Source organism: Camelina sativa, chromosome 20 (assembly GCF_030686135.1).
Source record: "Camelina sativa cultivar CO46 ecotype springtype chromosome 20, ASM3068613v1".
Classification (NCBI taxonomy): domain Eukaryota; kingdom Viridiplantae; phylum Streptophyta; class Magnoliopsida; order Brassicales; family Brassicaceae; genus Camelina; species Camelina sativa.
Genome location: NC_141899.1, coordinates 4,129,549 through 4,157,066, shown reverse-complemented (window position 1 = coordinate 4,157,066; position 27,518 = coordinate 4,129,549). Strand labels below are relative to the sequence as shown.

The following is a 27,518-nucleotide window of genomic DNA, read 5'->3' as shown; positions in this document are numbered from 1 at the left end:
TTCCATACAAGTATTTTAATTAATTTTTCTTATAATTGGGCCAATATGTTGTTCAGTTAAGCCCATATTTCATATTCTAAGAGTTGGGCCTTAAACCCGAATCTCTTGTGGATTAGTCAAGTGTGTTCAAACACGAATGCAAATCATCGTGACCTTTGAGTTTGAAGAACTCAAAAACATGGCCATCTCTGTCATGACTCCTCACCTGAATCAGACATATGCATCTGCTTCTCATGAAAAAGGTTTCTTTTTTTTTATCCAAAGTTGGTTTCGTTTTTTTTGTTAAAATTCGAACTCAGTGTTGAAGATTTGTGTATGGTCATCTGGTTGGTGGTGACTTTTTTTATCAGGAAGAACGTGTAGATACACGGGTCAAGCAGTGGTAACTTAAAAAAAACACAATCTCTCTGCTCGAGCTTCTACCTTGAATTGATTGAATTTGAACGTGTTTAGAGTTTGATTGGATTGGTACTTTTTGGTTTCACAGAGAGCTCTGCCTATACGTGTGATAACAGTGGGGAAAAAGAGATCAGAAGGTGTTCGACTCTTGGTCGATGAATACAAAACCAAGCTTAAACCTTATTGCTCCTTTGAAGATTCATTGGTTCGCTCCAATCCTAGAAATGCTCAGTACGTTGCCTCTAATTCGACAGACCCAATTCGTTTCTGGTAGCTTTCTCTGAAAAAAGTAGTCTTTTTATTCACATTCACAGGGATGTTAGAGCTCAGGTTGAGGATGAGGAGGTTGCTATGATGAAGCTTATTGGGTCTGATGATTGGGTATTTATTATTAATAATCTCTTTAGAATCCTCTATTTTAGTCATTGTGGTTGATCATTCTAGATTGGGTCTCATTCTGAGATTTTAGGTTGTGGTGCTTGATGAGAGAGGCCGTGACATTGATTCAGAGCAGATGGCTGAGTTACTTGGGGATGCAGGAAATAGTGTAAGCTCATACTTTTCTCTCTGTTCTTACATCACCTATAACCATCTTGCAAACTAATTAAATTGATTGTATGTAACGACTTGTTAGGTTTGAAGCTAATCTCATCTTGACAAACACTATATTTATAAATGGAAAAATTAATAGGATAATTAAGCAGTAAAGAATGTGGCTATCTCTGTTTTTAGGGAGCTTCGAGGATATCGTTTTGTATAGGTGGAGCTTATGGACATGGAAGAGAAGTGAGGAAGCGAGCTAATGTGACCGTTAGACTGTCCTCCATGGTTCTGAATCATCAGATAGCTCTTGTGGTATTGATGGAACAGCTTTACAGGTGAAAACATTGATGCTTTCCGTCTCTGCATTCAAATTACGCTTTCATATGCTGAAATGGGTTTCTGTTTTCAGGGCATGGACTATTCTCAAGGGACAAAATTACCATCATTGATGATGCATGAATCTGTTTTTTGGGTTTCTCTGTTGCTTTCTCCTGTATAAAGAAACTACATTACCAAATAGCTTCTTCGCTGGTAGTGTTATCAGAGATTGTTTATTGAACGTCGAACTTTTGCAATCCAAATTTGCTTTGCTTCTGATTGAGTCAGATTCGGCTCATCCAGTGGGACTTTTGTTCTTGTCTGTTGCATCACTATTTTTTGGTCATAGAAGTTAAAAATGAATGTAGAAGCAACAGTGATTGTTCAACATATGATTCTGATCCATGCATCTCCAACTCGTGGAAGATGAGACGATCCCCTTCATGGTCTATAAGAGGTCTACTTTGCTTCTTGCAGGTTTAGCACCAAGAAAGAACCAAACAGGCAAACACAAAAAAAGTAAGAAAGAACCAAACAGGCAAACACAAAAAAAAGTAAGATCTTGATTCCACTATTTAGGTAACCATTTGTGATTCATGATCATTCACCCTCCTTATTATCAATGTTTATATGTAAAAGGCATCCTCAAAGTCAACTCTCTTGACAACTAGAGCTAGAGCTGAGACAAGATAGGAACCATTTCAGGCCAAGGCTTAGGCAATGCAGCAAGCGGCTCAGCCCTAGACATTGCCACACTGAAGGCAGGCCTCATGTCTATATCTTCATTTTCTACCTTTTTCCACTCAAAGCACTGAACCAATGCTCCAACAACAAGCGACACTAACCTCATCGCAAGTCCAGCTGCAGGACACGCCCGCCTCCCAACTCCAAATGGCAAAAACCGAAAACCATCTCTATCGCCAACAAACCCTTCAAATCTCTCCGGCTTGAAAACATCCGCTTCTTCCCAAAGCTCACTGTCCCTATGAACAGCCCAAGCATTCACCAACAACACTGTATTTTCAGGGATCTCGTAGTTGCCTAACTTGAATTTCTTGGATGAGCAGTGAGGAGGCAAGAGTGGAGCAGCAGGGTATAGCCTAAGCGTCTCATAGATGACACATCGAAGATAAGGTAAGCTCGAGAGATCTGAGTCTTGTATAAGCCCTTTGTGTTTAACATTAGATTTGATTTCTTCTCTAACTTTCTGAAGCTGATATGGATGGTTCAGTAAAAGCGACATTGCCCATTCCATTGTCACCGGTGAAGTATCTGATCCTGCATTGAACATTAGCACTACAATTCCTTTGATAACATCATCAGAGTAGAATTCAGGTTCTGATTCTTGGAGCTTCAATAGTTTCTCCACAACCGAACCAGTGGAATCAAACTTCTTCATTCGAATATCATCAACGAGTCGCTGGAGGTACTCATCTCTCATCCTCTGCATCTCAATCACTCTCTTCTCAATACCTTTGTATCCAAACCACCTCAACACTGGGAAATAATCACAGACACTCATCGACAATAGGGTCGAGAAAAACCTCGATTTGAAATCATCTAAGAACCTCCTTTCTGATTCCGGATCACTATCTTCCACCCCACGTTTCCCAGATACTAATCTAAGCATAACATTAGCAGTGAGAAGATTGAACTGATACTTGAGATCCACTCTCCTAGACTCACTGGATAATCTAAAGAGGCGGGAACATAGATTTGACACTTCTTGGTATCGGATGAAAGAGGTCTTCTGTAAGCTGGCGGAGGAGAAGACCTCGAGAGTAGAGAGACGTCGGAGAGTTCGCCAGAGATCGCCATAAGGAGCAAATCCGAAGTTTTTGTAGGCATAGCTGAAGTGATCAGAGGTGATGGTTCGGGGACGGTTAGCGAGAGTTATGTCGTGATTTGTGAAGCATTCTTCGATGGATTGTGGAGAAGAGAGGGACAAAACGGCACGGCATCCGAATCTGAGGAACACAACCGGGCCGTAGTTTGAAGTGAGGTGACGCAGAGCTTGTGGTAAAGGATACTTCTTGATGAGGTGAAGATGGCCGATGATCGGAAGAGGCTTAGGGCTTGGAGGTAAGTTAGGGTTTTGTTGACTCCACAGTAACTTGGAGATGAAGAAGACCAAAGTAGCTGTGAGGATCAAGAAGATGAACCAGAGGTTTTCCATATTCCGTTTTTGGTCAATCTCGTTTCAGATGAAAAAGGGAAAAAAAACATTGCGTTGACCAAACCTTTGTGGTCTCAACTCTTCAGTCTCTCTCATCAACATCGAAACACTGTCGTTTTGATATCAATCTTTCTTTTGTCAGCAATTTCTTGTATTAAAAGGATCAGTTAAACAAATGGGAAAACATTGTTTACACAAGGTTAAAAAAGATTATGATTTGCATTTGCTTTGTCTTTCATAATTTTATGGATTTTGAAATAAATAATAGAAAAGAAAAATAATTTGAAAATAATTACGAATGGATTTTGAAATTAATAATAGAAAATAAAAATAATTTGAAAATACTTACGAAAGGTTAAGAAAATCAGCTAAAATTCTATTATAACAAACTCGTAATTCCATTATACAGAAAAAAATTCAACAAGTATATATACGCAAATTTTCAAGGTTTAGCATAACTCATGTAGATTTATAGCATAACTCACGTAAACGGTCTCCGGTTGGAAACGTCTAGTGTTACATGCTGATTAAAAACTGGAGTGTAGAACTTCAGAAATATAGAGTATCGATCTGCAGTTGATGATCATCATTAGATCGATACAAGATGCTGATCGACATTGGCATAAACTATATATATAGAGTATAGTTATACGCACGCATGCAAATGGTATTATTTTCATATCGTCATTCTCTAATGTTTCAAAATTTAACAGTCCACTTATGAATTGGATCCGGATTAACCGCTTTCGACTGAGATGTAAAGTCATCTTCGATTTTGTTCTTCAAATGAAATGAATGTATTTATATATACTAGGATATATTCCATGCTTAAAGCACGGATCAACATTTTTTTTAAAAATTATAATATAATAATAATAGTTATTGTTTTATTTTTTTAAAAAGGTTATTTTGTTTGAGATAATATTTATTTTAAATTTTTATGTAAATATATTAGTCTATTTGAATACTAATTATTTTAAAATATTATAGTATTTTATTTTTGACGTATTATTAAAGTTTTATATTATTTGTTTATTGTATTTGCATCATTATTTTGTGAAATATAAAATAGTAATTTTAATATTATAATTGTGAGCAAATAAAAATTATTAATTTATTATTTATATAATTTAGTTTTACCAACCCACCAATTGGAAATTAAAACACCCATTTTCATACAATGAGTAATATATCTTTGTATTAAAAATTCAAATCACAACATATGCAGAAAAAAAATATGCATTTTATTAATTATAAGTATTATATGAAAATTTCAAACAAATTGTAAATAAAATAAAATAAAGATGATAGGAGAATCATAATTTGAAAACTTAACAAAAACTTAGAATTTAGTTATTAAAAATAATTGTATTTGTATACTTGGATATAAAATCTTAGTTTTTAAAATTCTGATTAGTTTATATATTTTTTTAAAAGATAATTAGTAATTTCGTCCATAATTTATTAGAGAGATAAAAAAAATTTTTAGATTTTTTCAGATATTTTAATATTTGATCTGTGAGTGTTTTTTATTTTTAATTAATTATATTTATTTAAATTAGTTAATTAAGCTTAATTAATTTTTTCTAATGGCAATTGAATGTAATTTTTTATATATTTTAAGGTTAGTTTCATATTTGTACTTCTCAATTAATATAGTAGGATATATATATATATATATATATATAGTTTTTTTTGTTTTTTTTTATTTATTATTTTATTATGCTTCTCTTTTGCTTTTGTTTTACTTATGTTTTGTTTAAACTAAAACCAAAACATGTACTCTTTCCTATGAAAAATAATACCATTTGCATGCGTGCGTATAACTATACTCTAACAAATAATGCGAACAATTATCATTTTGAAAAGAACAAAACTTTTCATTTAAATACTAAAAAGAAGATTTTTGATTGGAAAATTAATTAAAAGCGTTAAAGAAAAAATTATTACCAAGGGTGGAACTTATAGCAGCAGATTTTTTATCCACATAAGACCAATGACGGTGATGCCATGATGGCCTAGTGCACCAGCAATGATGAGTATGACCGTCCACCACGTCATCGAGTTGGAAACCACGTCAGCGAGTACCAACGCGCAGAGAAATGTCACAGCAATTGAAACCACGGCTACCGATAGAATTAAATTCTGAGAAACGTCTAGTCTAGATACCGTCTGGTTTACTTTAGAGCATTGTCGAAGCTCTGAATTCGATCTGTGATAGTCTTCGACATGAGATTGCTTGAAGAAAAAATAAAGGAAGGTGGTAAATAAGAAAGAAGGTAATAGAAAAAAGCAGGTGGAAGAAGAAATGAGATGGATGAATCCAATTTATTCCCAAAATTGTTTCTCTTTTTAGAAGAAAAAACAAAATAAAAGAAGCGAAAGACTTCACATAAAATTACATATCCATATTGGTAATTATATGGTGACGCCACACCAAAAAACAAACGCGCTTTCTACAAATATACATGTAGAAACTTCAACCGATTAAATTAGTATCAATATCATTTTTCATTTAAAAAGAAAATATATATCAATATCATTTCATTTTACTAAATATTTCAAGAACAATATTGTATGTCTCACGAATCTTTCCGTAGTTCATTCATAAATACGATATTTTTTATTTCTTCAAATTTCTAACATTGTGGTCCTACTACATTTTTGGCCACTTTCAACAAAAGAGATAACCTCTGCATTTAAAAAAATTATTCCGTTTGTGTCTTACTACATATATACTACACTTGTTTATTTGTTTATTTACCAACTTCTTCTACTGTTGTATTTTTTCACTTATTTATTTATCTAAAACATACTTTTTTGACGAAAAAAAAAAAACATACCTTTTTTTCCTTTTCTATTCTGTAATTATATGAGCTATTTGTTTACCTTCAGAATTAATTAATTTGAGTAGTATAAATAATTAATTATTATTAACATTCCTGGTAAAATGTTGTAAAAAAAAAAAAAATTCCTGGTAAAATCAAAAGGTTAGAGAAAGGGGACTGCGATACCAATATTAATTAGATGAATATTCTTTTGACAAGGCACAAACAGACAAAAAAACTTTAAAATTTGATGTGAGTTTGCATGTAATTAATATATTTATTTACCAACATCTTCTTTCTGTTCTATCTTCATTGTCACAAACAATATTTTAATTTATTCTGTAATTATGAGCTATTTGTTTACCTCTAGAATTAGTTAATTTGACTGGTATAAATAATTGAATGTCATGAACATTCCTGGTAAAATCAAAAGGGTAGAGCTTAAGTGACAAGCTTACGCGATTACAAATCCAAGGATAGATGAATATTCTTTTGACAAATCACAAACAGACAAAAAAACCTAAGAAGATTACGTGACAAGCTAAATTACACGATTTCTTCATTTACCAAACTACTCTTTTCGTCATCTTCAAACTTTTACCTACCAGTCCAATATAATTCATAGATTATTACAATTACATTCGATATCCAGCAAAACTAACAGCGACAACTAGCATCCATTACATTATCATTTAATGTTGCTATTCACTCGTGTTTCGATCTCAAACTAACTTTCTTGTGCAAATTCATATAGAATCCTAATTTCGACCCAGCTAGATCAGTTTTTATAACTTAAAAGTTAAACCGACAACATTTTATTTTGCTTTTCTTTTGCTTTTGTTTTACTTATGTTTTGTTTAAACTAAAACCAAACATTTCCCAATAAACTTTTGTGAACCGGAAATGTATTTGTCACTCGTTGTGTTTTTTTATATATTTATATTAACATTTTTTAAGTACATTTTGGTTTATGCCCTTTAAATTTTACTTATTTAATTTGTTTTTTACAATATTAACCCATAAAACAATTCCATAAATAATATTGCAGAGAAACTGAAATATTAAATTTTTTAAATTGACCAATATTTATTACATTTATTGCCATAAAATCTTAACAACATCTACACATTCCGATTTTTCCAAAAACAACTCTACCCATTAAAGTTTTAACCCATTAAATCTCCAAAACTATTTTTATGGATGTTAGATACTCTCAAATTTAAATGATATACAACATATTTTCCATAACAAAAGTTTACAATCTCCATAATTATATTAACATTAATAAATTTCCTAAACCAAAAATCTAATTATAAAATGTCACATTAAATATGTTGAAAACCCCCCATATAATTTGGTTTATTTTTTATTTTTTTGAGGAGTTACAAAAAAATTAAAATTCTATTAATTATCATAAACTATATATATTGACATGGAAAAATTATAAACTCTAAAAATATGCTAATTTGGTAGAACAATTAACAAAATTAAAATTGATAAAAAAACTTATTTTGATTTTTTTTTTTACGCAAAAACTTATTTTGATTTTGGTGAGACGGGTTGGCATTAATCCCATATAGGGAGTTAAATGGAATTGTTTTTTTTTAAAAACACTTTTAGATGTGTACCCGGAGATAAATGTATTACTAGATTATATATATACCACACGGGTTAAAACCTTGAAAACACTACAAAAATCCTATACTTTGAATACTTATATCAAATACCTGTAAAATTTTATATTTTTTAAATTAATAAAACAATAATAAAATAACAAATAAATACAATATAAATTTAAAATTTTTAAAATTAATATAGTAATCCTAGTATACTTCATTTTACTAGATTTGTTTCCATCTATCTCACTTTTTTTTTTTTTGGGTCCAAATAATCGAATGTCAATGCTCGAGAGGTTTTGATAAAACATTGAAGAAAAAAAATATCTGAATGGTTTAATTACCTTAGTTTTCTTTCAACAGTAGCAGGATGACTTACTAATGTAGTCGTGCTACAACTAGAACGGCTAGTGAGGATGTGATGGTCGCGACTATATATTGTGCGCTTCCACATGCACCTGCTATGTCTATGTGTATTTTTGGCATTTCACATTGGAGAAGACTGCGATGTAATCAATGCGTTTCTGACCGCATTTTTCAAGCTTGTTTACAAAACCTTCAAAGGATAGGATTTCTATCCAAGAAGCTCCGATGTTTCAAGCATCTTAACATTTTCTAATTCTTCTCCAAAGCAAATAGGAAAGATATCTAAAGTTTATGGAAGATAATATAACTCAAAGTTCTTTACTAGAAATTCATGATGTAGATGATCATAATAACTCTGGAGTTAAAATTTTATGATAATAATAACTTAACATATCTAACTCGTTATATATTCAGGATAAGTTTAAGGAAAAATTGTTAACTTGAATTTTCATGACTTTTTTTTTTTTTTTTTGTCAAGTCATTTTTAATTTCCAGATTTTATCAAAATGGGTGAGTAAAATAAAATAAAAATCTTTGTATTAAAGCTTACATGTACGTAAAACAATATATATATAGAGATATAGATATATATGAACTTAGATTACTTAGTTATAATTCTTAACTAGTTTTGAGTCTTTTGACATGCATTTTTTGTCTTTAATAAAAGACTGCACTAAAAATAAAATCCTGTGATTTTTCTCCAAATTTCTTTAAGTCCTTTAAGTATATGTATGAAGTAATTTTCGTCTTAGAAATATCGGTTACCCGAAACAATTTAGTATTCACAAACAACTTTATCATTTTTGTTTGTAAAATTTATAAAAAACATTATATGTATTTAACATCAACAGATATAATTAAGGAGAGAAGGTATCATCACAACCTCCATCGCAATCCACTTTACCCTTCTCCTTATTGCTCAACAAAAATACGAAGTCGAGGTTATAAAGAACAGGAATGATCAACGCAGAGCTCAAGAACACAAGCACAGGCCCAAAGATCCATAGCATCAAAGGCAAGCCCATGTAGAACAGTCTATTACCTACCGTGTTGAGCAAGAAAGCTTTCTCGAGTAGCTCGGAGACATACTCGGGTGTCACGAAGCTTCCAATTCCACTGAAATCATCGGAGAAGGGTTCTTGAGGAGAGTTAATGAGGATGTTGACTTGGTTGATGAAGCGAATGGAGAGTGAATGAGAAAAGAAGGCGAAGAGGAAGATTGTGAGGATGGTTACGTATTTGAGTGCGACTGTGAAGTCACCATGAGCGCCATATACGGCGTCGTTTAACGGCTTCTTGATGCTATAAGTACTGCTTAAAACGGCAGCGAGGCCTGCGCAGAGGAGGATGCAAGTAGTTGCCATTAGCGTCGCTCCCATTATCGTGTTTCGTAGCGTTTGTACCGCTAAGATGTTCTTTTTCTCGTTGTCCTGACCAAGAGACATTCATTTACTGTTAAATTCATATACCGACCCCTAATCTAATTTTTTGTATATGCAGTTTTCCATTGAATTCGCGGTTACTGAAAACTATGGTATTGTTCAATGAAGTTTACTTCCGAACTCAACCAGTATGATGATTACTACTTATAACAATCACTTATAACAAGATTTGAAAGACTATGTTGGGATATATCGTTTTCGAGTAATATATACCTTCATGATGGCGGCTACCCAAGATCGACGTGCACGCGAATTAGTCCCTACGATCGTGCAGAATGGATCGGTTCGAACCTTATACCACAAGTAGATGTGGTAACAAAACATCATAAGTAGAGCACATGGCACAAGAACAGCATCTAAGTACCATTTCTGCCACTCCATTTGATCTCTCTTTTTCTATGAATCTCTTTCTTTCTTGCTCTTGTTGTCTCCAAAACTCTTATAGTGTTGGTTTATTTTTCTTGGCCCTTGTCTCCATATATTTATAGTGAAACTCCTCTCTAGTCAAAATCTTTGTTCCGCAATTTGCCCTTTAGAATTACAAGGGCCACCATTTCTTTTTGGTTATTCATTTTCATATAACCTCAGTGTTGATGCTTATTGTCTCTTTATGACTTATTAGTGTTCACTTCTGTACCCCACTTTGTGAGATGATTTGGAATCTACGTTTAGCCCGCATATATTTATTTTGTTACTAAACATTTGGCCTTCCTTAAATTAAGGTTAATTACCACACTTGTCCCCCTTTTAGACCTCTTTTTTGAATTTTGTCTCTCATTGCCTGTATATTCGCACATGTGATATATAAATGTCCGTATATATAAAGGAGACAAGACTTTAGATTAGATGGTTTTGGAACATGTCACAAAGATGATAACAGAATAGATTTAGTTGTAGACGACGCCATGTACACATGTTAGTATGTTACACTATGACCTAACTTATCTCCACGTCATTACAGTCTTCTACATTTCTAGTGCATGTCATTTAATTTTTAGTATAAACTAGAACTATCCCAAATCGAAAATGTACATCGCTGTATTACAAATCAATTTCCGTATTGGTCACTACAAATATTCAAGTAAACGATTTATCTCATTTTTTAATTCCCAACGCGGTACTCATATATTTGGTACTCTTCGTAGGAAGGATCTCGCGCGATTGTGGAACAGGTGCACTTAAATCTTTTTATAAAAATAAAGATAAAAAAATGAATAATTGAAAGAATATAAAGTAACTTGTAAAGTTTCTTGAACATGAGTCAGACCCAATTGGTTAATGGTTGGTTCATTTCTTGTCTATAAAGAAATACATGCTTATTGAAATTTAAAACCCTTTGTCCTTCTGTTTCTTTGTTCATCTACGACTACTTTATACCTTTTTGTTCACACTATTTTTATTAAGATAATGTGTAGATAATATAAATATATATGTACGTATATTGACTCTACAAATAGATGTGAAAGTAACATGCAAATTCTGTATAAAATATGTGCATGCTCTCATACCAAACACACAACACTAATAAATATGTTTACAGTAACAAATCATTACATGTACGCACGAATACTAGTTGAGAGATATGGACAAACCACTTGAGTTTCAGGTTTAGCCTTTACAAGTTTAAAAAACCAAGCAGCCGTAATTAATTACTTAAACCCTGAACAAATATCTAGTTTTGATAAACGTAGTTGGAATCGTAATACTGTATAATTAATAAGAAAACCGATCGATTGTTCAAGTCATATTTACTCTATGCAAACAATTATTTTAAGTCGGTCAAGTGAATTATTTGGTCTAGTGACTGATGATGAGTCTGCGGCAAATTTTAATATATAGAGTCCTAAATCCTAATTAAGATTAACTTGTAATCTTCGAATAAAGAAAGTAAAACTTGTATGACCCCAAAAAAATCAGCGAATATTCCAATAAATCTTGAGGATTCTTCTTGATAAAATTAAAGTATAATTTTCTGATCAGATAAATTAGGCATCAATTAGTTGAGAATATAATGCGCTTGGGGAAACAAATTATAAAGATTATAATAGAATCTAAGCATCTTGTAATTTCCATGTGATCAAATTACCTTACTTTTTTTCTTAAGGGCCGGGGGTTAGATTTGCGATTCATGCATGAATCGACATATCTATCGGATGCTTATATAGTATATATTCCGCACGCTATATCTGACGTTTACTTTTAAAGCTATATATACAACTCTCCGGCTTCATTTTAATAATCTACCAAATATGTACATAGTTTAAAACAACGTATGTGCATTCAGTTCATTTCCACGTTTAGATTTGTTCTTTTTAACTAAATAAGACTCTGAAATCTTAACTGAAATTGAATACTGCAACAAATTAATTCTGAATATAATGTCTTAATAATACCAAAAAAATTTCTGAAAGGACATGCTTGATTTGTGTTTAATGATAACTATATGTCTAGAGCTACGAAAAATAGATCATTGTTGTTGGTGAATATTAAGTTAATATATACAGTATGCCTCATAGAATTTCATCATGTATTGGGGTAAAAAAGAAATTCATCATATATATAAGAATCACTTTAAGAAGAAGAAAAAAAAAGTGAGCAAGCAAATAAAGTTTAGACCCAAGTTCATAGTCTAATTAATATTTTTTTAACGAATAGCTAATCATGTCAATACTTAAATTTAACACGCAAGTTCAATATAGTAGTATCTGCACTATTAAAAAAAAAAACTAATCCAAATTAAACACTAAAACAATATACATGGCCGTAACCAATCGTTTTAAAAGTTGTCTTGTTTGGGACAAAGGAAAAAAAGAAGAGGGTGGTGTCTGCGTGCGATCCAATACAAACTAACAACAACACTACGGAAAAGAAATCTCTAGAGATCGATCGAAAGAAAAAAAAAAAAAAAAAAAGGAAGCACTAACATGTCTTCATTTTTTACACGATTACTTTATTTATGGTTTATTAACGTATTAAGAGCTCATCTTATCTTAAAAGTATTAAAACAAATACGGAAGTTCTCGTCAGCAAATAGAAATGTGTGAGGTCCACGTTCGACCATATTTTAAGTGTATATTAATGCAAAGCCTAAACCTACTCGCACGAAGCTCTCTAATGCTCTAACCTACCCAATTCCATTAATTTTTAAGTATAAGTGTGCATTACCTTTTGGGTTCACCGTTCATTTTAATACTAGAAAACAATTACGATTTGTTAAGAACTAATTTTGTATCCATCTGCTACAAGTATTATTGAAAAGTCGTTTTTTTTTTTTATATTTATAAACAATAATATAAAGAAGTAATCAAGTGTTTTCTGTGTGTTCTTTTAAACGAATGAAAGAGTATAGTGTATATGTATCTGATATTTTGGTACGTTAATTAATTAAAAATATAAATAAATGGTGTATAGATTTGTAAGTGTCTTGTTTAAAAGTTAAAATAGTCCAAAAATTTGTGATTAGTGGACAAAAAATTATAAACGACAACTTGTTTTCGACCAAATGAAATAAGGTTTTGAGTGGCAGTAATGTATTATAAAACTTTATCTTGTTTTCTTTAGTCTACCGTCTTAAACTTTTTTGTTAGGAGTTTTGTGATATTTTTTATTTAACTTTCTTTTTTATGACGCATAAATCATATTAAACATTGACATGTAATGTTTAACATTGTAGAATATGGGGTAATCTATATTTTGCCTCCCACAAAAAGAAAGGAAGAATATGGGGTTATTTTGATATATATATATATAAATAAATAAATTGGATCTTAATAAAGTAACTAATATTGGTGACAAAATAATATATAAGAGAAATGTGGTTTCCGTGTAATTTAAATATACGTAAAAACCATTTCCATGAAAAGTTAAGAACTCTTTGAAACCGTTTGACATCATAATAAGATGAACACGCAAAAACAAATTATGATGCAAGAAAGTAGAAATGATTTAAAACTAATAGGTTGGATATAATAATGTGTCGGTGAGTCATTTAGGTTTGAGATTTGTAAAGGAGTTGTGTTAACCTGAATTTACTATTTGACGCTCAAAAGACTACTTTATAACGTTTTATATACATATCACAAACGCATTATAAATGTGGATAAAAAAAGGGTGAGTTACTAGAATATTGCATAAAAGCTTCCTTATTACAAAAGTAACATACAATTGTTTGTTATTATTAGATTAACCCATTATACCTATACTACCCCTGAAATTAATGTTGGGAAAAAACGTAATTACGGCTAATGCCATTAGAAAAAAAAAAACATTGGAAGTTGGGACTAAGTCTACCGATCCTTTGATGGTAGATTTATACACGTGGACTGATTAAAGGTGTACGTCAGATATTTTTGGTACACTTAGTTGTAATGCTGGTACACTTTGCCGTCGACGTAGATGGAACACTTAGTTGTAGTGTTGGTACACTTATCGGTGGACGTATATGTGTATCAAAAACTAAGTGTACCAAAAATATCTGATGTACACCTTCAACAGTCAATATGACCCAAAAGATATTTATGGTAGACTAATGGCCTGTTGCGACAGATTTATTCGACAGCCTTCTCTCGTTTCAGATATTTTTGGTATACTTGTTTATTTTTTTGAAATAGTTTTCGGAGTGTGATGGTAGGTTTCTTGTCCGTGGTAGATTTAGTAAGCATTTTTGACAGCTGTAAAGTCTTACCAGAATAACACGAATTTGTTTGAGCTGGCAAAGACAGTCTAGCGTTGTGATAGACTTATTGGGGATAGATCTAAACACATTTGCTGTTCTTCCGATTAATGGTGTTCATGTAATAAAGTTTGTAGCAGATTCATCAATCGTGTTCTGTTTATCGGCCGGAGCAAACGTCTTTTTCCTACTCAGTTTCGGAAATCTTTCCTTTGGGTTCATCCATGGAAGAGCTAGATATATGTTCGAAAATCTATATAACTCACTTTTTATAGGTTTTTAATTTAGAAATCAGATGTTGAGATGAAAATCTATAATAGTTGAGTTAAAAACTCACAAGTGAAACCAAAAAAATAGACATAAGTCGTGAAAAAATAAAGTGAGACAGGGAAAATTAGGGTTTTCAGTCGTATGTTAGAAGTAGAAGACGAGGATATTATGGTAATTTCGGGTTCATTAAACCTAAAATCAAACGTGTACGTACATATAAACGTGTACGTACATAATCAGGAGTCATCATTCTCATAATCTTAAGTCTCAGCTTATGGCTTTTCCTGAAGAGGAAGAAGCTACTAGAAGTTCTTGAAGACTGGGAGGTAAAGTTTGGTCCTCATAGGTTTGCTTTTAAAGACTTGTGTAACCGATCTAAAAGAATGTTATCATAGACTGTAAAATTGTCTAGTACCAAACAAAAAAGCAGCTCTGGAACAAAAAAATTTAAAAGTACGCATGAAAAAATAACTTGTGTAACCGATCTAAAAGAATATTATCATAGACTGTAAAATTGTCTAGTACCAAAACAAAAATAGCTCTGGAACAAAAATTAAAAAAATACAACCCTACTGGGGATCGAACCCGAAACTCTAGTTTCACAGACCAGCACCTTATCCATTGAGCCACTGAGTCTTTTTAATTATCATGTCTTTCTATTGTTTATAAGCCAATACATTATATCCTTCAGTAAAGAATTTAAACAGGCTGAACTCAAACATCAACTCAGCCCGTTTGATTATAGTTTTGAATTTCTCAATACGAAATTGAAACAAAATCTAGACTTGAACAAAGAATACTGAGCAAAACACTTTGTGTTTAGAAGAAAAAAATTAGGAAGAATCGAATTCATGAAAACAACGTTAATAATCTCAAGTAGCATCAAGCTTTCATGGATAGTCATAGTCTAACAACTGTAGAAAACAGAAATTCACCAGCAACTTATTATTTAGGTACACAATTCAGGGCTAACTCAACTCAGTCTCCATGGAGTGTTGCAAAACCCCAGAAGGAAAGAATAAAGATTGCCTATTCAGTCATCAATCCTACAAAAGAGGATAAGTAGTACGGTAGCTTTTAAACCTTGCTTATTCTCAAACAATCCCTGCAGTCTTCTCTGCTAGTTTCTGCACCTTCCCCGGACAAGGATCTTCTGCTTTATCTTCTCCCTCATAAGCTGCAACATGAACTCCAAGAGCCGCACGACCTGACGGATCAAGATTCTGTGACCAAGCTGCGTCCCACTCTACAGCTTTTGCTGTACTACATGCCACACTTGGACCTCCTGGTACAGTCGCTCTAGCTGCACTCTGCTCATTTGTATATTACGAAAAACATATCAGAAGCAAAGATCAAGACAATCAAGGTGACAAAGTTAGTTATGTGGATGAAATCATTACCTTAGGGAAGAACTTTTCAAAGATGGTTCTGTAGTAGTAAGCTTCTTTTGTCATAGGTGTGTTATCAGGGAAGACAAAGCTTGCGTTCATCAGCATTGTGTCAGAGACCTTACCAAGAGAGAAATGAAAGCATCACATTATCAAACTGTGACCTAAGATTCTATATATGAATAAAAAGAGATATCTGATTACATGTTTGTTTGCATGATCTTTTCGACCATCAATCCAGCTGTATCCTACTCCATCACTGAACTGTTCTTTCTGCCTGTATAGAATGTGCTGCATTTACCCCAAAAAGTTAAAAGTTATTAGCAAAGCTGGAAAATTTTCATCAAGGCTGCAGGAAGCACAAAGTTTTTGTTATAAAACCTTTGGTAGAAAAGGGTTTTTCTCATCATCGAGTCGTGTATCATCGGTTTACCTGGTGTGGTTAGAAGAATCTTAATTAAGAACAAAAAGGTGTGCTTTCAAACAGACAGAACAGAGCAAGAAGACAAAATAGAATGAAGTGTTACCATTTTCAAGAATGTAGATCGGAGGATTGTTATAGCTCTGCTTTAGATACGCAAGAACACCTTCAAGACCCCATGGAATAGCCTCCCACTTCAAGAAAAAAAATTGAGTAAGGAAAAAAACTCCAGTTTCATGAAGATCAAACAAGAGTTTTTGGCATAAATATATGTATATATATACCTCGGAAAATGAATAGTTCCTAATGGCTGTTCAAAGAAAGAAGAGTTATCAGTTAAAAAGAGTTGAGAAGCTTATGAAAATAGAGGCTCAAAACAAATTTAATATTGTTATGACACAAGATTATTTAAATGTTAGAAGCTTATGAAAATAGAAGCTTATGAAAATAGAAACAAATTTAATATTGAGAAGCTTATGAAAAGCAAATGTTAGAATTTCAACCATGTGGTTTAAGAACTTTCAATTCAATCCCAAAGGAACACATTGAGAAAGGAGGGATGACTACCTGTCCATAGGCAAAAACAGAACTGTTAAATCCAGCCAGACAGTTCTCTACAAGAGGGGCTCCCACAAGCTGAAAGATCTCTTCCTGCAAAGAACACACGAAATATAAAAACTTCTTAGCCTATGTAAATCATGAGATAAATAAGTAAATACAGTGACACCCCAATGATGAAACTAAATACTTGCCTGAGTTGACTCTGGGACAGCAATCGAGTCGAATGTGAAAGTCTGTTCATTGATAGTGTGAGGCATCGTTGGAGAGCTTTTTAACTATCATCTCCTCTTCCTCACCTTTGCTTGGAGGCTTCATTCTGACTATAACCTACAAAAAGACAAATCGAACTAACCGTAACTAATAGCAATCAAGAAATTAGGGATTTTAGAATCTGGAACTTAATTTGACCAAACTCATCCAACAAATTAGGGTTTTTTTTTTTTTTATCCTCGAACATTTTCCAATTTCTGGGCAAGAAATGCATTAAGGAAATTATAAATATGAGATAATGGAAAAAGGAAGATACTAAACAAACCTGAGGACCGCAATCTTTTAGATTATTGAGTTGATTTCTTTCTCCTCCTTATCCTCGCTAGAGATAAATGATAACAGAAGTTCATAATAAGTTAAGCACACAAACACAAAAGGTAACAAAGAGAATACAAAAATGTTCAATACCTAGTCTGAGAAATCTACGACGAAGACCATCATTAAATCTGGCTTCAGAAGCTTCTCCAATCCTCATACCGCTGAATACTCCCAAGTTATCTTCAAAGAAATAACACTTGCAAGAAGCATTCGCTGGGAATAAATCACGATGAAAAGCACCTGAATGACACAAAAATGCATTTAGTAAAAGAGACCCGTCCAGTTATAGAAACATCTCGCAAAGCCTTTTTCAAATTAAGAATCATTACTTTCAGCATCCTTGAGATCTTCCTGAAGCTTGATAATCTCTTTCTTCCTCTCCTTAGCCTAATTTCAAAATCAAAAATCGAAAATCTCAAAGCTCCGTTTCACAAGCGATAAAAACACACAAATCATATGACCTAGATTTCTAAACCCCAAACATGGATTTCAAAGCAGAGAATAAAATAAAAACTAAACTAGATCTGAAACTTTATTGTCGAGAAAGAAAGTGAATCAAATTAGAAAGAATCAATCTGATGTTTTTTGCCCACCCAATTTTAAGAGAATCAAAAAAAAGTAATCGATCATTCAAGTTTTTTTTGTTTCTTTCTCTCCAAAATCAAAGACAATTTAAAGTAAAAGCATAAGATCTCAAGAGCAAGAGCATAAAATCTCAATTTTTTTTTGACCAAATTTAATTATAAATGGCATAAATCGTAATAAAACACACAACTCAGATATAGAAGTAATTTGCAAACTTTTATGTGTTATTCTGGTAAGACAGAAATCTCAACGTGTTAGTATAGTAATAAACCTACTTTTATGTAATATTCTAGGTAATTTCCCTAAAAAAAATACATATAGTATCATTGAAAATTATTGAATTTTGTCCGATCGAAAAGATTAAAACGAATTATTATCTCCTCTTTTATGCTCTAGATCAATCTTCTGTTTTGTTATAATCTTTTTAAGTTTCATCAGTATACACAGATTATTGTAGCATTCAACTTTTACAATCCCAAAAATTCAATTGTAAAAAGTTGGTCATTCAGCTCTTATCATCACATGAATAAAATGCGTTTGTCAGGTATTTTTCATATTTCAGTCAGGTCTTGTTCTAAGTATCGGCTTAAGAATTATATAGCCACATATCAAATTTTCAGAATAATTATGAAAGAAGTAATTGGATTGGACAAACAAAGCACAGACACACAAACCATATCAATCTAAAACCTACAAATCATCAGCATCAACAGATAGAATCGCTGAATCGGATCGAACCGGCAGAAACAGAATCAGAATGGCTAAGATAATATACCGGACCAAATTGGTCAAATTAGACAAAAGAATCGAAACAAATACGATGATTTTAAAAACCGATACAGAGGAAGATTTTAAGGGATTAAAAATGTGCTTAAGACTACTAGACCAGCTTCAAAGACGATAAAAATCTCAGCAAGTCTGAAGAGCAGAAGCATAGTTTGATCTAGGAGCAGTTAAACACCTCTCATGTCATTGTTTTTTTTTTTTTAACAAGTAGGCTGCCTGAATCACTGCTCCATATATCTCATCCTTTAAACCAATTCAATCAAACCAAATAAAAACAAAACAAAAGATGAAACGAAGCTATATATGTAAGATCTATCTCAGCGACCAATATCAACAAACTCGAATTTGGACAGAAAACTAAGACAAAGATCTCCGATTGTGGTCTTTTTTTTATTTAGGGCGCTGCATTCATCTCTATGGCATCGTTATTTTGCTAAAGAGTCAAACTCCAGTCCCGATTCCGACCCCAAACATATTAAAAAAAAACCAAACACGAAAGAGAAAAAAACACAAGAAAACACAGATCTGTCGAAGAACTAACTAGAGATTGATAGATGTTTTAGAGGCGGATCCTCGGATAACTTGATTAGGGTTCAAACTTAGCCGCAGCTATTTAAAGAGAGGAAACGGACGGAGCTCGTTAGGTCAAAAACCCTTGAAAAATACTAAGTGGGCTTATTTTTGGGCTTTTATAATATAATCCATGTGATTTCCAAAAACATTTGCTTCTGATATCTAGTACTATCTCTGGGCTTCTTGGGCCCAAAATCTTTTACCGCTTTGCTCAGTGTTCTATCTCTTTGTCTTTGGCATGTTTTATCGCGTAGTTCATGTGTTGTGCATTGTTTTTGTTTATGGTTTCTTTGGATCGCAAAAAAACTTGTGTTTGTTCGTTCGTTAACGATAGAAACGAGAGAGAGAGAGAGTAATGATGTACAAATGAATAGGAGGATTAGAGACCGCGAAAGAGGATCAAGAGATGACTAATTTGGTACGTTCATAACATTAATATATGAGTTCTTGTTCAAAACATTGCAATTATGAAACTTTCTTACAAAAATTTTCCTCCATATCCTGCGTTTCTGATCAGTGCTTGCTTAGTATCTTCCGAAGTAACGAAATCCCTCTGCTCAGCAACCTATTTGTTATAATTAATATAAACATGTGTATAGAGATGTTGGAACTTGCATGTCATTTAATAAGGATTTAAAATCAAAATGTTTGATGATATTTGTACCTCAGAACAAGAAGCCTGCAATGAGAAGTCACTGAAGCAGCTAATGACACATTGTTGAATCTCTAAGCCTAGAGTCTCCAATGTACTAACTGTTGAAAGAAGCAAGCCCGGTTTTGTAGAACAACATATATTAATATGCGTATCAGCTTCCCTTTGATCCACTTCGAACTGTATAAACACGTTCTTGTTAAACCAAAAAAAAAAAAAAACAATCATAAAGGGATGAATTTGTATAAACACGTTCTTGTTAAATTTTCAGTGAAAATGAATTATGTAAATGATGGGGGTGTTTTGTAAAGGGATGAATTTGTAAAACCATAAAAAGTAATGTATCATAAATTCCTGTTTTGTTTTTTTTTTTTTTTTTACCTTTAGGGAGTTTCTGACCGTAGATTTCTTTGTAATGAGGTTATTTAGATGAGAGTTGCTTCCAAGTTCTTGTTCGTCTCCTTGCAACTTGTTAATCTTGTCTAAAAGCTCCTTCATGTAATCTATGGCATCTCCTAGTATCGATGTCCTATCCATCTGATTTCATAACAATAATTAATAAAACAAACGGAAACATTTTCTTAACCTACTGTATATGCAAATTCACATAAATGGTTAACATTATAAAATGGACAGTGTTGAAAAAGGTTCAAACAAGAAGAAGACATACATGTAAGTAAACCTTAGATTAATTCAATTATAAGTGAAAATAATAGAGGGGTTTATGGAATTATACCTTGGTGATTTTGGGGACAATGGATCGGAGCATGGAGAGCCTGTCATTTAATCGTTTCCCCCGCCGTCTCTCCGCCATGAGATTCTTCGAAGGTTGGCCTTCAAGCTTCCTGTTACTCTTTTTCTTAGTAATCACTCCGGTACTGACGAAACTATTGCTTTCCACTATCAATGGTGCATAATTGTTGTTGTCTTGTGAAGTCGGAAGAATCAGTGGAGGAGGATAACAAGAGGAGTCAATCATATCCTCGAGAAAACGATAGTCGAAAGGCGGAGAAGGAGGAGGTGACAACGGTTGCGGTGGTGGTTGGTGGAGCAACGTAGGTGGCTGAGAGACTATATTCATCGAAGAGGAAGAAAGATGATCAATGTTGTCGGTTTCTTCGAGAGAACTGTTGAAACATAAGTAATCGAAGTTCCAATCATTCGGGACGAACTGGTCCATCGCTATGAATCCGCCTTTAACGTCGTCGAGATTGTTGCTCTCTTGTTTATTCAATTGGGTCAATTCCATTGACATATCTCTTTCTCTCTGTTTCTGAAACTCTTTATTAAAGTGGAAGTGAACATAGATTTGTGTCAAAGAAGATGGACTGTTATCTACATAGTGCATTACGTCGTATGTGTGGAGTGTAATAAATAAATTCACCGTTTAATCAGAGTTACTCTCAGGTCATTTTACAATCTCCACTGTTACATAAAAATTGGCTTAATTTTGAGCAAGAATAAAACAAATATGGTAGCTTTGTCTAGTTTGTTTAAGGAATAAAGAGAGATCACTATTAACATTTAACTCTGTTTTTTTTTTTATACATGGTCCAGCAGGAATGGAATCTGCCATTTTTTTATTTTTTTAACTTATATTATAACTTATGTATTGTTTGATTCTATTAACAAAAGGCAAATGAGTCGGTGTCTTTGTCACTGAAAACGGACCATCAATAACAGAAGGCAAATAAGTCTCCTAAATAAGAATTTAATAGCATTGTCGGAGTATGCCAAAAGAAAATTAGTTCCTTCTCTGTAATCGGAAAATGATCTGACGCACAAACTATATCCCGACCAAATTGATGAACATCATCTGCTTGCCCTCTTTCTTAGTCAACTTATTTCTTCATGGTATATATGATATTATAAAAAAAATCATAAAATTAAAGAAGTAAGCGAAAATTTATAATTGATCTAGATTTTATATAATTTGAGAAGCTGCCATTTGATTTCTCTTTTATTTGATACTGTTAGTAATTTGTGAGTTTTACTATATACGATAGTCATAGAAGATATTCGTATCTAAGAACACGCCAACACCGATCCGTTACGTAAAAAAAAGCGAACACCCGTGTCTTTCTATAGACATAACTCACACAAATCATTACATTGTGAGTATCAGTGTATGTTTGTATTAAGATGGGAAATAAAAGACTATACTGACAGGTCAAAGAGATCGAAGGCTTAGTCAAATAATTTTCTTTAAGTTGCATGAGAGTCTGTGGACACACACTTAGAGACTGTCTCCTACTCTATCTTTCACTCCATTATTATAGTCAATCGGATATCATTATTGTCTGGATTACATTTTTTTTTGTTCTTTTCAATTTATTGTTTTCACTTGTCGACACTAAATCGTATCTATGCAAAATAATCATATTGAAAATTGCTGATTTCGAGCGTGAGAGTTTGTGGATACACAATTTGGTTTTTACCTTTTTAAATTGCTAAAGTAATCATTCTTGGATACCCATTTACTTTTTTTTTAAGTATGTGTTTATCCTAATAAATCTTGGTTTAGTAATATCAGGTAGTATAACAAATTGTTGGTTTGATAAAGCTTTTGTTAAGTTTGGAAATAAATTTTAAAAGTAAAAAAAAAAAAAAAAAAAAAAGAGAAAGACACGAGTCTCAAGGTGATAAAACACGTGAATAGCTTCAGCGATGATGAATAGTCCAATATTGCAGCAATTTCTTTTGCTATGTGACCATATGAGTCCATGAATGACCAAGCGACCATGAATAAGCGACTAGGAATACTCTACTTAAAGAAATACTCCATATCCAAGGACAATGATGATAAACTCTAAACAATCTATGGCTATATTGAAAAAGCACTAGTCATAAATAACTCTATAATTTATGGCTAATGTTCCTTGATCTTAATTTAGTTTACTACTCCTATAAAGTATAAAACCTTGATTAGATAAGAATGACCAAAGTCATAAATAAGGCCCATAAAATGTTTTGGCCCATATATAGTTAGTTAGTTAACATGTCAATAAAGGAAACAATAAAAATATCCAACTGTTGATTTTTTATTTAAATTTCACCGGTCTAATGAGTCCGGTTTAACGTTTTAATTTCCTCCTTTCTAATTTCTGTGTGTACTCTCTCTCCACAGTTTCTTTTTTTTTTCGTTTCCTCCAAAAAAAAAAATATGAAACATCCTCAATTGACTCTAATCTCTTTACTCTTCTTCACTTCCGCCATAGCCGAAACCTTCAAAAACCTCGATTCTCATCCACAGTTCCCTTGTAAACCTCCTCATTTCAGCTCTTACCCTTTCTGCAACGTCTCTTTATCTATAAAACAACGAGCAATTTCTCTCGTCTCCTTCCTTACGCTCACTGAGAAGGTCGGTCAGCTCTCAAACACAGCTGCTTCCGTACCTCGTCTTGGTATCCCTCCGTACGAGTGGTGGTCTGAATCGTTACACGGAATCGCCGATAACGGTCCGGGAGTTTCTTTCAACGGTTCGATCTCCTCCGCTACTAGTTTCCCTCAGGTAATCGTATCTGCTTCATCTTTCAATAGAACGCTATGGTACGAGATTGGATCTGCTGTTGCGGTGGAAGCTCGGGCTATGTACAATGGTGGTCAAGCTGGGTTGACTTTTTGGGCTCCGAATATAAATGTGTTTAGGGATCCGAGATGGGGAAGAGGGCAGGAGACTCCTGGTGAGGATCCTAAGGTTGTTTCTGAGTATGGTGTTGAGTTTGTTAGAGGGTTTCAAGAAAATAGGAAGAGGAAGGTTTTGACAAGAAGATTTGGTGATGGTGTTGTTGATGATGATGCTCGTTATGATGATGATGGTGATGATGGGAAACTCATGGTATCTGCTTGTTGCAAACACTTCACTGCCTATGATTTGGAAAAATGGGGGAATTTTACTAGATACGACTTCAATGCTGTGGTAAGACTAGGACCTCTGTCTTCGTTATGAGTTTAGCTTATGGATGCAGCTTCAATTTGGTTTAAATTAGAAAGTCGTAGGTTTAATCTTGTTATTAGAATCAAGTTAATATATCTAAATCATTTCATTGCTCTGCACCTTTGTCTTGTGTAGATAATGGTATATACATAAACAACACTCGAGCTACTTTATTCATTCTCTTAAGAGAATTATGAATGCTTATATTTCACTGTTTTCTGAGAAGTGGTCATCAACACTTGTTATCCTGTAGCTCAATTTTATGGAGGAATGGTGAAATTGGAAATTTTAAGTTAGTGAAAACTATTAGGCATTGATTTGGAAAAGTACTTAAAAAAATTCTTATGTTATTGGAAAATTTATGAGAAGCTTCTATATTGAAACTAATGGCTTTTTGCTCTTTTACATTGTTTTTCATGTTGGGATGGTTATGTGTCATACACTGATTCTAGCTTTACTCTGTATTAGTAGGTCACAGAACAGGATATGGAAGATACATACCAGCCCCCATTTCAGAGCTGTATCAGAGATGGTAAAGCTAGCTGCTTGATGTGTTCATATAATGCAGTTAATGGAGTGCCTGCTTGTGCACAAGAAGACCTATTAAAGAAAGCTCGGGTTGAATGGGGATTTGAAGGGTAAGTAAAACTGATTTTATGTTTGTATTACTTTGATTTGGCTAATGGAAGACTTAACGGGGAGCCTTTGTTGTATTCGTGCAGGTACATTACATCAGACTGTGATGCTGTGGCAACCATTTTTGAGTACCAAGGATACACAAAGTCACCTGAAGAAGCTGTTGCCGATGCCATAAAAGCAGGTCATTTTGAGCTCTTTAAGCTTGTTTAAATTTGTTTATGTTTTGTTTTATAATGAAAACTAAAATGGTGATTCTTAGGGGTGGATATAAATTGTGGGACGTACATGCTTCGGAACACAAAATCTGCCATCCTGAAAGGAAAAGTGAGCGAAGAACAAGTAGACCAAGCTCTGCTAAATCTCTTTGCAGTTCAACTTCGTCTTGGACTTTTTGACGGAGATCCAAGAGAAGGACTTTACGCGAAGTTAGGATCAAATGACATTTGTAGCTCAGACCACAGAAAATTAGCACTGGAAGCAGCAAGGCAGGGCATCGTGCTTCTGAAAAATGATCACAAGTTGTTGCCTTTGAAAAAAAACCATGTTTCTTCTTTAGCAATTGTTGGTCCAATGGCGAATAATATAAGCAATATGGGCGGCACTTATACAGGTTCGAACTATATAACTTGTTATTTTCAAGCAGGCAAAATAATACTTCTCTCGGCTGAAACAGTTTAGAAATTTCATATTTGTAAAGGGAAGCCGTGTCAACGAAAGACTCTGTTCACGGAACTTCTGGAGTATGTAAAGAAGACATCTTATGTGTCTGGTTGCTCAGACGTGTCATGTGATTCTGATAACGGATTTGGAGAAGCTGTTGCCATCGCTAAGGGAGCGGATTTTGTCATAGTAGTTGCAGGACTAGATCTCTCTCAAGAAACCGAGGATAAGGATCGAGTTAGTCTTTCTTTGCCTGGTAAACAGAGAGATCTTGTGTCTTCTGTTGCAGCAGTGAGCAAAAAACCGGTGATTCTTGTTCTAACTGGTGGAGGACCAGTGGATGTAACGTTTGCTAAAACCGACCCTAGAATTGGAAGCATCATATGGATTGGTTATCCAGGTGAAACCGGTGGACAAGCACTTGCTGAAATAATATTTGGAGATTTCAATCCAGGTTAGTCTCTACTGCAAATCAAAGCATCATTTTGTCCATTCCTGGTTTTATGTTTATGACATCACTCATATCTCAAGTGGTTTCGGTTCAAATGCAGGTGGGAAATTACCGATGACATGGTATCCGGAGTCATTCACAGATGTGGCAATGTCGGATATGCATATGAGAGCCGATTCATCACGTGGATATCCAGGAAGAACATACAGATTCTATACGGGACCTCAAGTATACAGTTTTGGAACGGGTTTAAGCTACACGAAATTCGATTACAAGATCACATCAGCACCAACCAGACTTAGCTTATCAGAACTACTACCACAGCAGTCTTCTCACAAGAAACTACTACTCCAACACGGAGAAGAAGAACAGCTCCGTTACTTACAGCTAGATGATGCAATGGTTACCTCTTGCGAAACTCTCCGTTTTCATGTTAGGGTTAATGTGAGCAATACAGGAGAAATCGACGGTAGTCACGTTCTGATGATGTATTCGAAAATGCCACCGGTTATATCTGGCGTTCCGGAGAAACAGCTGATTGGTTTCGATCGTGTTCATGTTCATTCCAATGAGATGATCGAGACGGTGTTCGTGATCGATCCTTGCAAGCATCTAATCGTTGCTAACGACGTGGGAAAGAGAGTGATTCCTCTGGGGATCCATGTCTTGTTCTTGGGAGATTTATTACAGCATTCTCTCTCTGTTGAACTTTAGAGAGTAAAAAATACTGTAATCCAATTTGAAAAAAAGAGGCAATAAAACTGTTTTCTTCATATAGTAAAAGCCACGTCAGATAAAGGAGGGTGAGACGCACGCAGTATTGAAAGCGCGTGTGGCCGCCTAGAGATTTTATTCTACAGAGAAAGGTGAGCTGTCATGGGTCCCACGATTTTCTGAGGAAAAGGTCCCCACATCTGTTGTAGTGTTTGGGGATAGACGCAACCTCAGCATAACATAACATTTATTAGTGTTATTTACGGTTATGACCTTCCCCTCCTCTTTCTAGTAGTAGTATTTAAATATCTAGTTACCTGACACCTCATATATGAAAACAATGATGTTTTTAAAAAATCAAGTGGATCCGATGGTCCAGATTAGACCCAGTTTCGTCAAATGTATAAATACAAACTTGCACTTATTTTCTCAAATAATGTTAATTGAGTCTCTCTCTCTCTTTGCTCATCATCCCTCTCTCTTTTCTTAAAACTTGGATCGAGTCTCTCTCTCAAGTTCTTTGTTGATAAAAGTTTATAAAACTCAAAAAGATTATAAAAAATCTTGGGAAAGAAAGAAAATGAAGAGGTCAGGCGGAGGAACGGTTCAGGATTCAGCCTCAACTTACTGGTAGATGGTCTCGTAAGGGGTAATTTCGTCATTTGAACAGATCAGGGACGGTTGCCTCAGATTGGCTAAAGATTAAAAACAAACAATCCCGGTGTTTCTTGTCTGTCCTAACCACTCACCCGCCTTCTAGTCCGGCGAGCTTATGTATCTCTCTCTATGAATTAAACTGTGATGCATTTTTATAAGTTACCGATGAGATAGGGAGTTTATTATAACTTTAAACCAAATGGAGAAGAGTATTCAAGAAACTGGCTGACCTAGCAAAAGTGAGAAACCAAGAAAAAAATTAACAAGTCTATATAT

The 27,518-nt window shown here is 33.8% G+C and overlaps 6 protein-coding genes and 1 non-coding gene across 22 annotated transcripts; 2 read left to right on the top strand and 5 right to left on the bottom strand.

The window, feature by feature from the left end:
* The first annotated feature begins 113 nt into the window (after positions 1 to 113).
* LOC104769267 (putative RNA methyltransferase At5g10620) lies at positions 114 to 3,658 on the top strand. 13 transcript variants are annotated; one of them, XM_087506034.1, is made up of 11 exons: positions 139 to 242; positions 351 to 382; positions 488 to 604; positions 714 to 780; positions 869 to 946; positions 1,132 to 1,277; positions 1,352 to 1,473; positions 1,738 to 1,814; positions 1,900 to 2,394; positions 2,492 to 2,686; positions 2,775 to 3,658. In XM_087506034.1, the coding sequence occupies exons 3-7, from the start codon at positions 555 to 557 to the stop codon at positions 1,389 to 1,391; spliced, it is 381 nt and encodes a 126-aa protein (XP_087362160.1). In that variant the 5' UTR covers positions 139 to 242; positions 351 to 382; positions 488 to 554; the 3' UTR covers positions 1,392 to 1,473; positions 1,738 to 1,814; positions 1,900 to 2,394; positions 2,492 to 2,686; positions 2,775 to 3,658. The 13 variants fall into 13 exon arrangements, with proteins under 13 accessions (XP_087362154.1, XP_087362155.1, XP_087362153.1 ...); XM_087506028.1 differs by having other exon boundaries at positions 114 to 242; positions 488 to 630; positions 2,492 to 3,658; XM_087506029.1 differs by having other exon boundaries at positions 114 to 242; positions 488 to 630; positions 2,474 to 3,658.
* On the bottom strand, positions 1,804 to 3,436 carry LOC104769268 (cytochrome P450 81C13-like). The gene has a single exon (XM_010493434.3). It carries the CDS (start codon positions 3,434 to 3,436, stop codon positions 1,934 to 1,936), a length of 1,503 nt encoding a protein of 500 aa, XP_010491736.1. The 3' UTR covers positions 1,804 to 1,933.
* Positions 3,659 to 9,027: 5,369 nt separating the features above from the next.
* On the bottom strand, positions 9,028 to 10,277 carry LOC104769265 (uncharacterized). The gene is made up of 2 exons (XM_010493432.2): positions 9,902 to 10,277; positions 9,028 to 9,676 (listed from the first exon to the last, which is right to left on the bottom strand). The coding sequence occupies exons 1-2, from the start codon at positions 10,067 to 10,069 to the stop codon at positions 9,104 to 9,106; spliced, it is 741 nt and encodes a 246-aa protein (XP_010491734.1). The 5' UTR covers positions 10,070 to 10,277; the 3' UTR covers positions 9,028 to 9,103.
* A 5,171-nt stretch (positions 10,278 to 15,448) lies between these two features.
* Positions 15,449 to 18,882, bottom strand: LOC104769264 (asparagine synthetase [glutamine-hydrolyzing] 3-like). Of its 2 annotated transcripts, XM_087505113.1 has the most exons (12): positions 18,182 to 18,305; positions 17,918 to 17,975; positions 17,679 to 17,828; positions 17,536 to 17,592; positions 17,192 to 17,327; positions 17,007 to 17,090; positions 16,724 to 16,749; positions 16,546 to 16,633; positions 16,400 to 16,451; positions 16,223 to 16,309; positions 16,031 to 16,138; positions 15,449 to 15,940 (listed from the first exon to the last, which is right to left on the bottom strand). In XM_087505113.1, the coding sequence occupies exons 11-12, from the start codon at positions 16,124 to 16,126 to the stop codon at positions 15,725 to 15,727; spliced, it is 312 nt and encodes a 103-aa protein (XP_087361239.1). In that variant the 5' UTR covers positions 16,127 to 16,138; positions 16,223 to 16,309; positions 16,400 to 16,451; positions 16,546 to 16,633; positions 16,724 to 16,749; positions 17,007 to 17,090; positions 17,192 to 17,327; positions 17,536 to 17,592; positions 17,679 to 17,828; positions 17,918 to 17,975; positions 18,182 to 18,305; the 3' UTR covers positions 15,449 to 15,724. The 2 variants fall into 2 exon arrangements, with proteins under 2 accessions (XP_087361239.1, XP_087361238.1); XM_087505112.1 differs by having other exon boundaries at positions 17,007 to 17,086; positions 17,188 to 17,327; positions 17,918 to 18,882.
* Positions 18,883 to 19,037: 155 nt separating this feature from the next.
* On the bottom strand, positions 19,038 to 19,177 carry LOC147918452 (small nucleolar RNA snoR77). The gene has a single exon (XR_015594289.1). It is a non-coding gene; the product is annotated as a small nucleolar RNA snoR77 (small nucleolar RNA).
* Positions 19,178 to 19,939: 762 nt separating this feature from the next.
* Positions 19,940 to 21,530, bottom strand: LOC104772193 (transcription factor bHLH61-like). Its single transcript, XM_019242112.2, has 4 exons — positions 20,921 to 21,530; positions 20,566 to 20,721; positions 20,197 to 20,364; positions 19,940 to 20,097 (listed from the first exon to the last, which is right to left on the bottom strand). The coding sequence occupies exons 1-4, from the start codon at positions 21,437 to 21,439 to the stop codon at positions 20,011 to 20,013; spliced, it is 930 nt and encodes a 309-aa protein (XP_019097657.1). The 5' UTR covers positions 21,440 to 21,530; the 3' UTR covers positions 19,940 to 20,010.
* A 1,519-nt stretch (positions 21,531 to 23,049) lies between these two features.
* On the top strand, positions 23,050 to 26,644 carry LOC104769263 (putative beta-D-xylosidase 6). 3 transcript variants are annotated; one of them, XM_087505551.1, is made up of 7 exons: positions 23,261 to 23,695; positions 23,833 to 24,103; positions 24,593 to 24,759; positions 24,844 to 24,941; positions 25,020 to 25,370; positions 25,458 to 25,874; positions 25,972 to 26,644. In XM_087505551.1, exons 2-7 carry the CDS (start codon positions 24,020 to 24,022, stop codon positions 26,583 to 26,585), a joined length of 1,731 nt encoding a protein of 576 aa, XP_087361677.1. In that variant the 5' UTR covers positions 23,261 to 23,695; positions 23,833 to 24,019; the 3' UTR covers positions 26,586 to 26,644. The 3 variants fall into 3 exon arrangements, with proteins under 3 accessions (XP_010491733.2, XP_087361677.1, XP_087361678.1); XM_010493431.3 differs by having other exon boundaries at positions 23,050 to 24,103; XM_087505552.1 differs by lacking the exon at positions 23,261 to 23,695 and having other exon boundaries at positions 23,961 to 24,103; positions 24,590 to 24,759.
* The last annotated feature ends 874 nt before the right edge of the window (positions 26,645 to 27,518 follow it).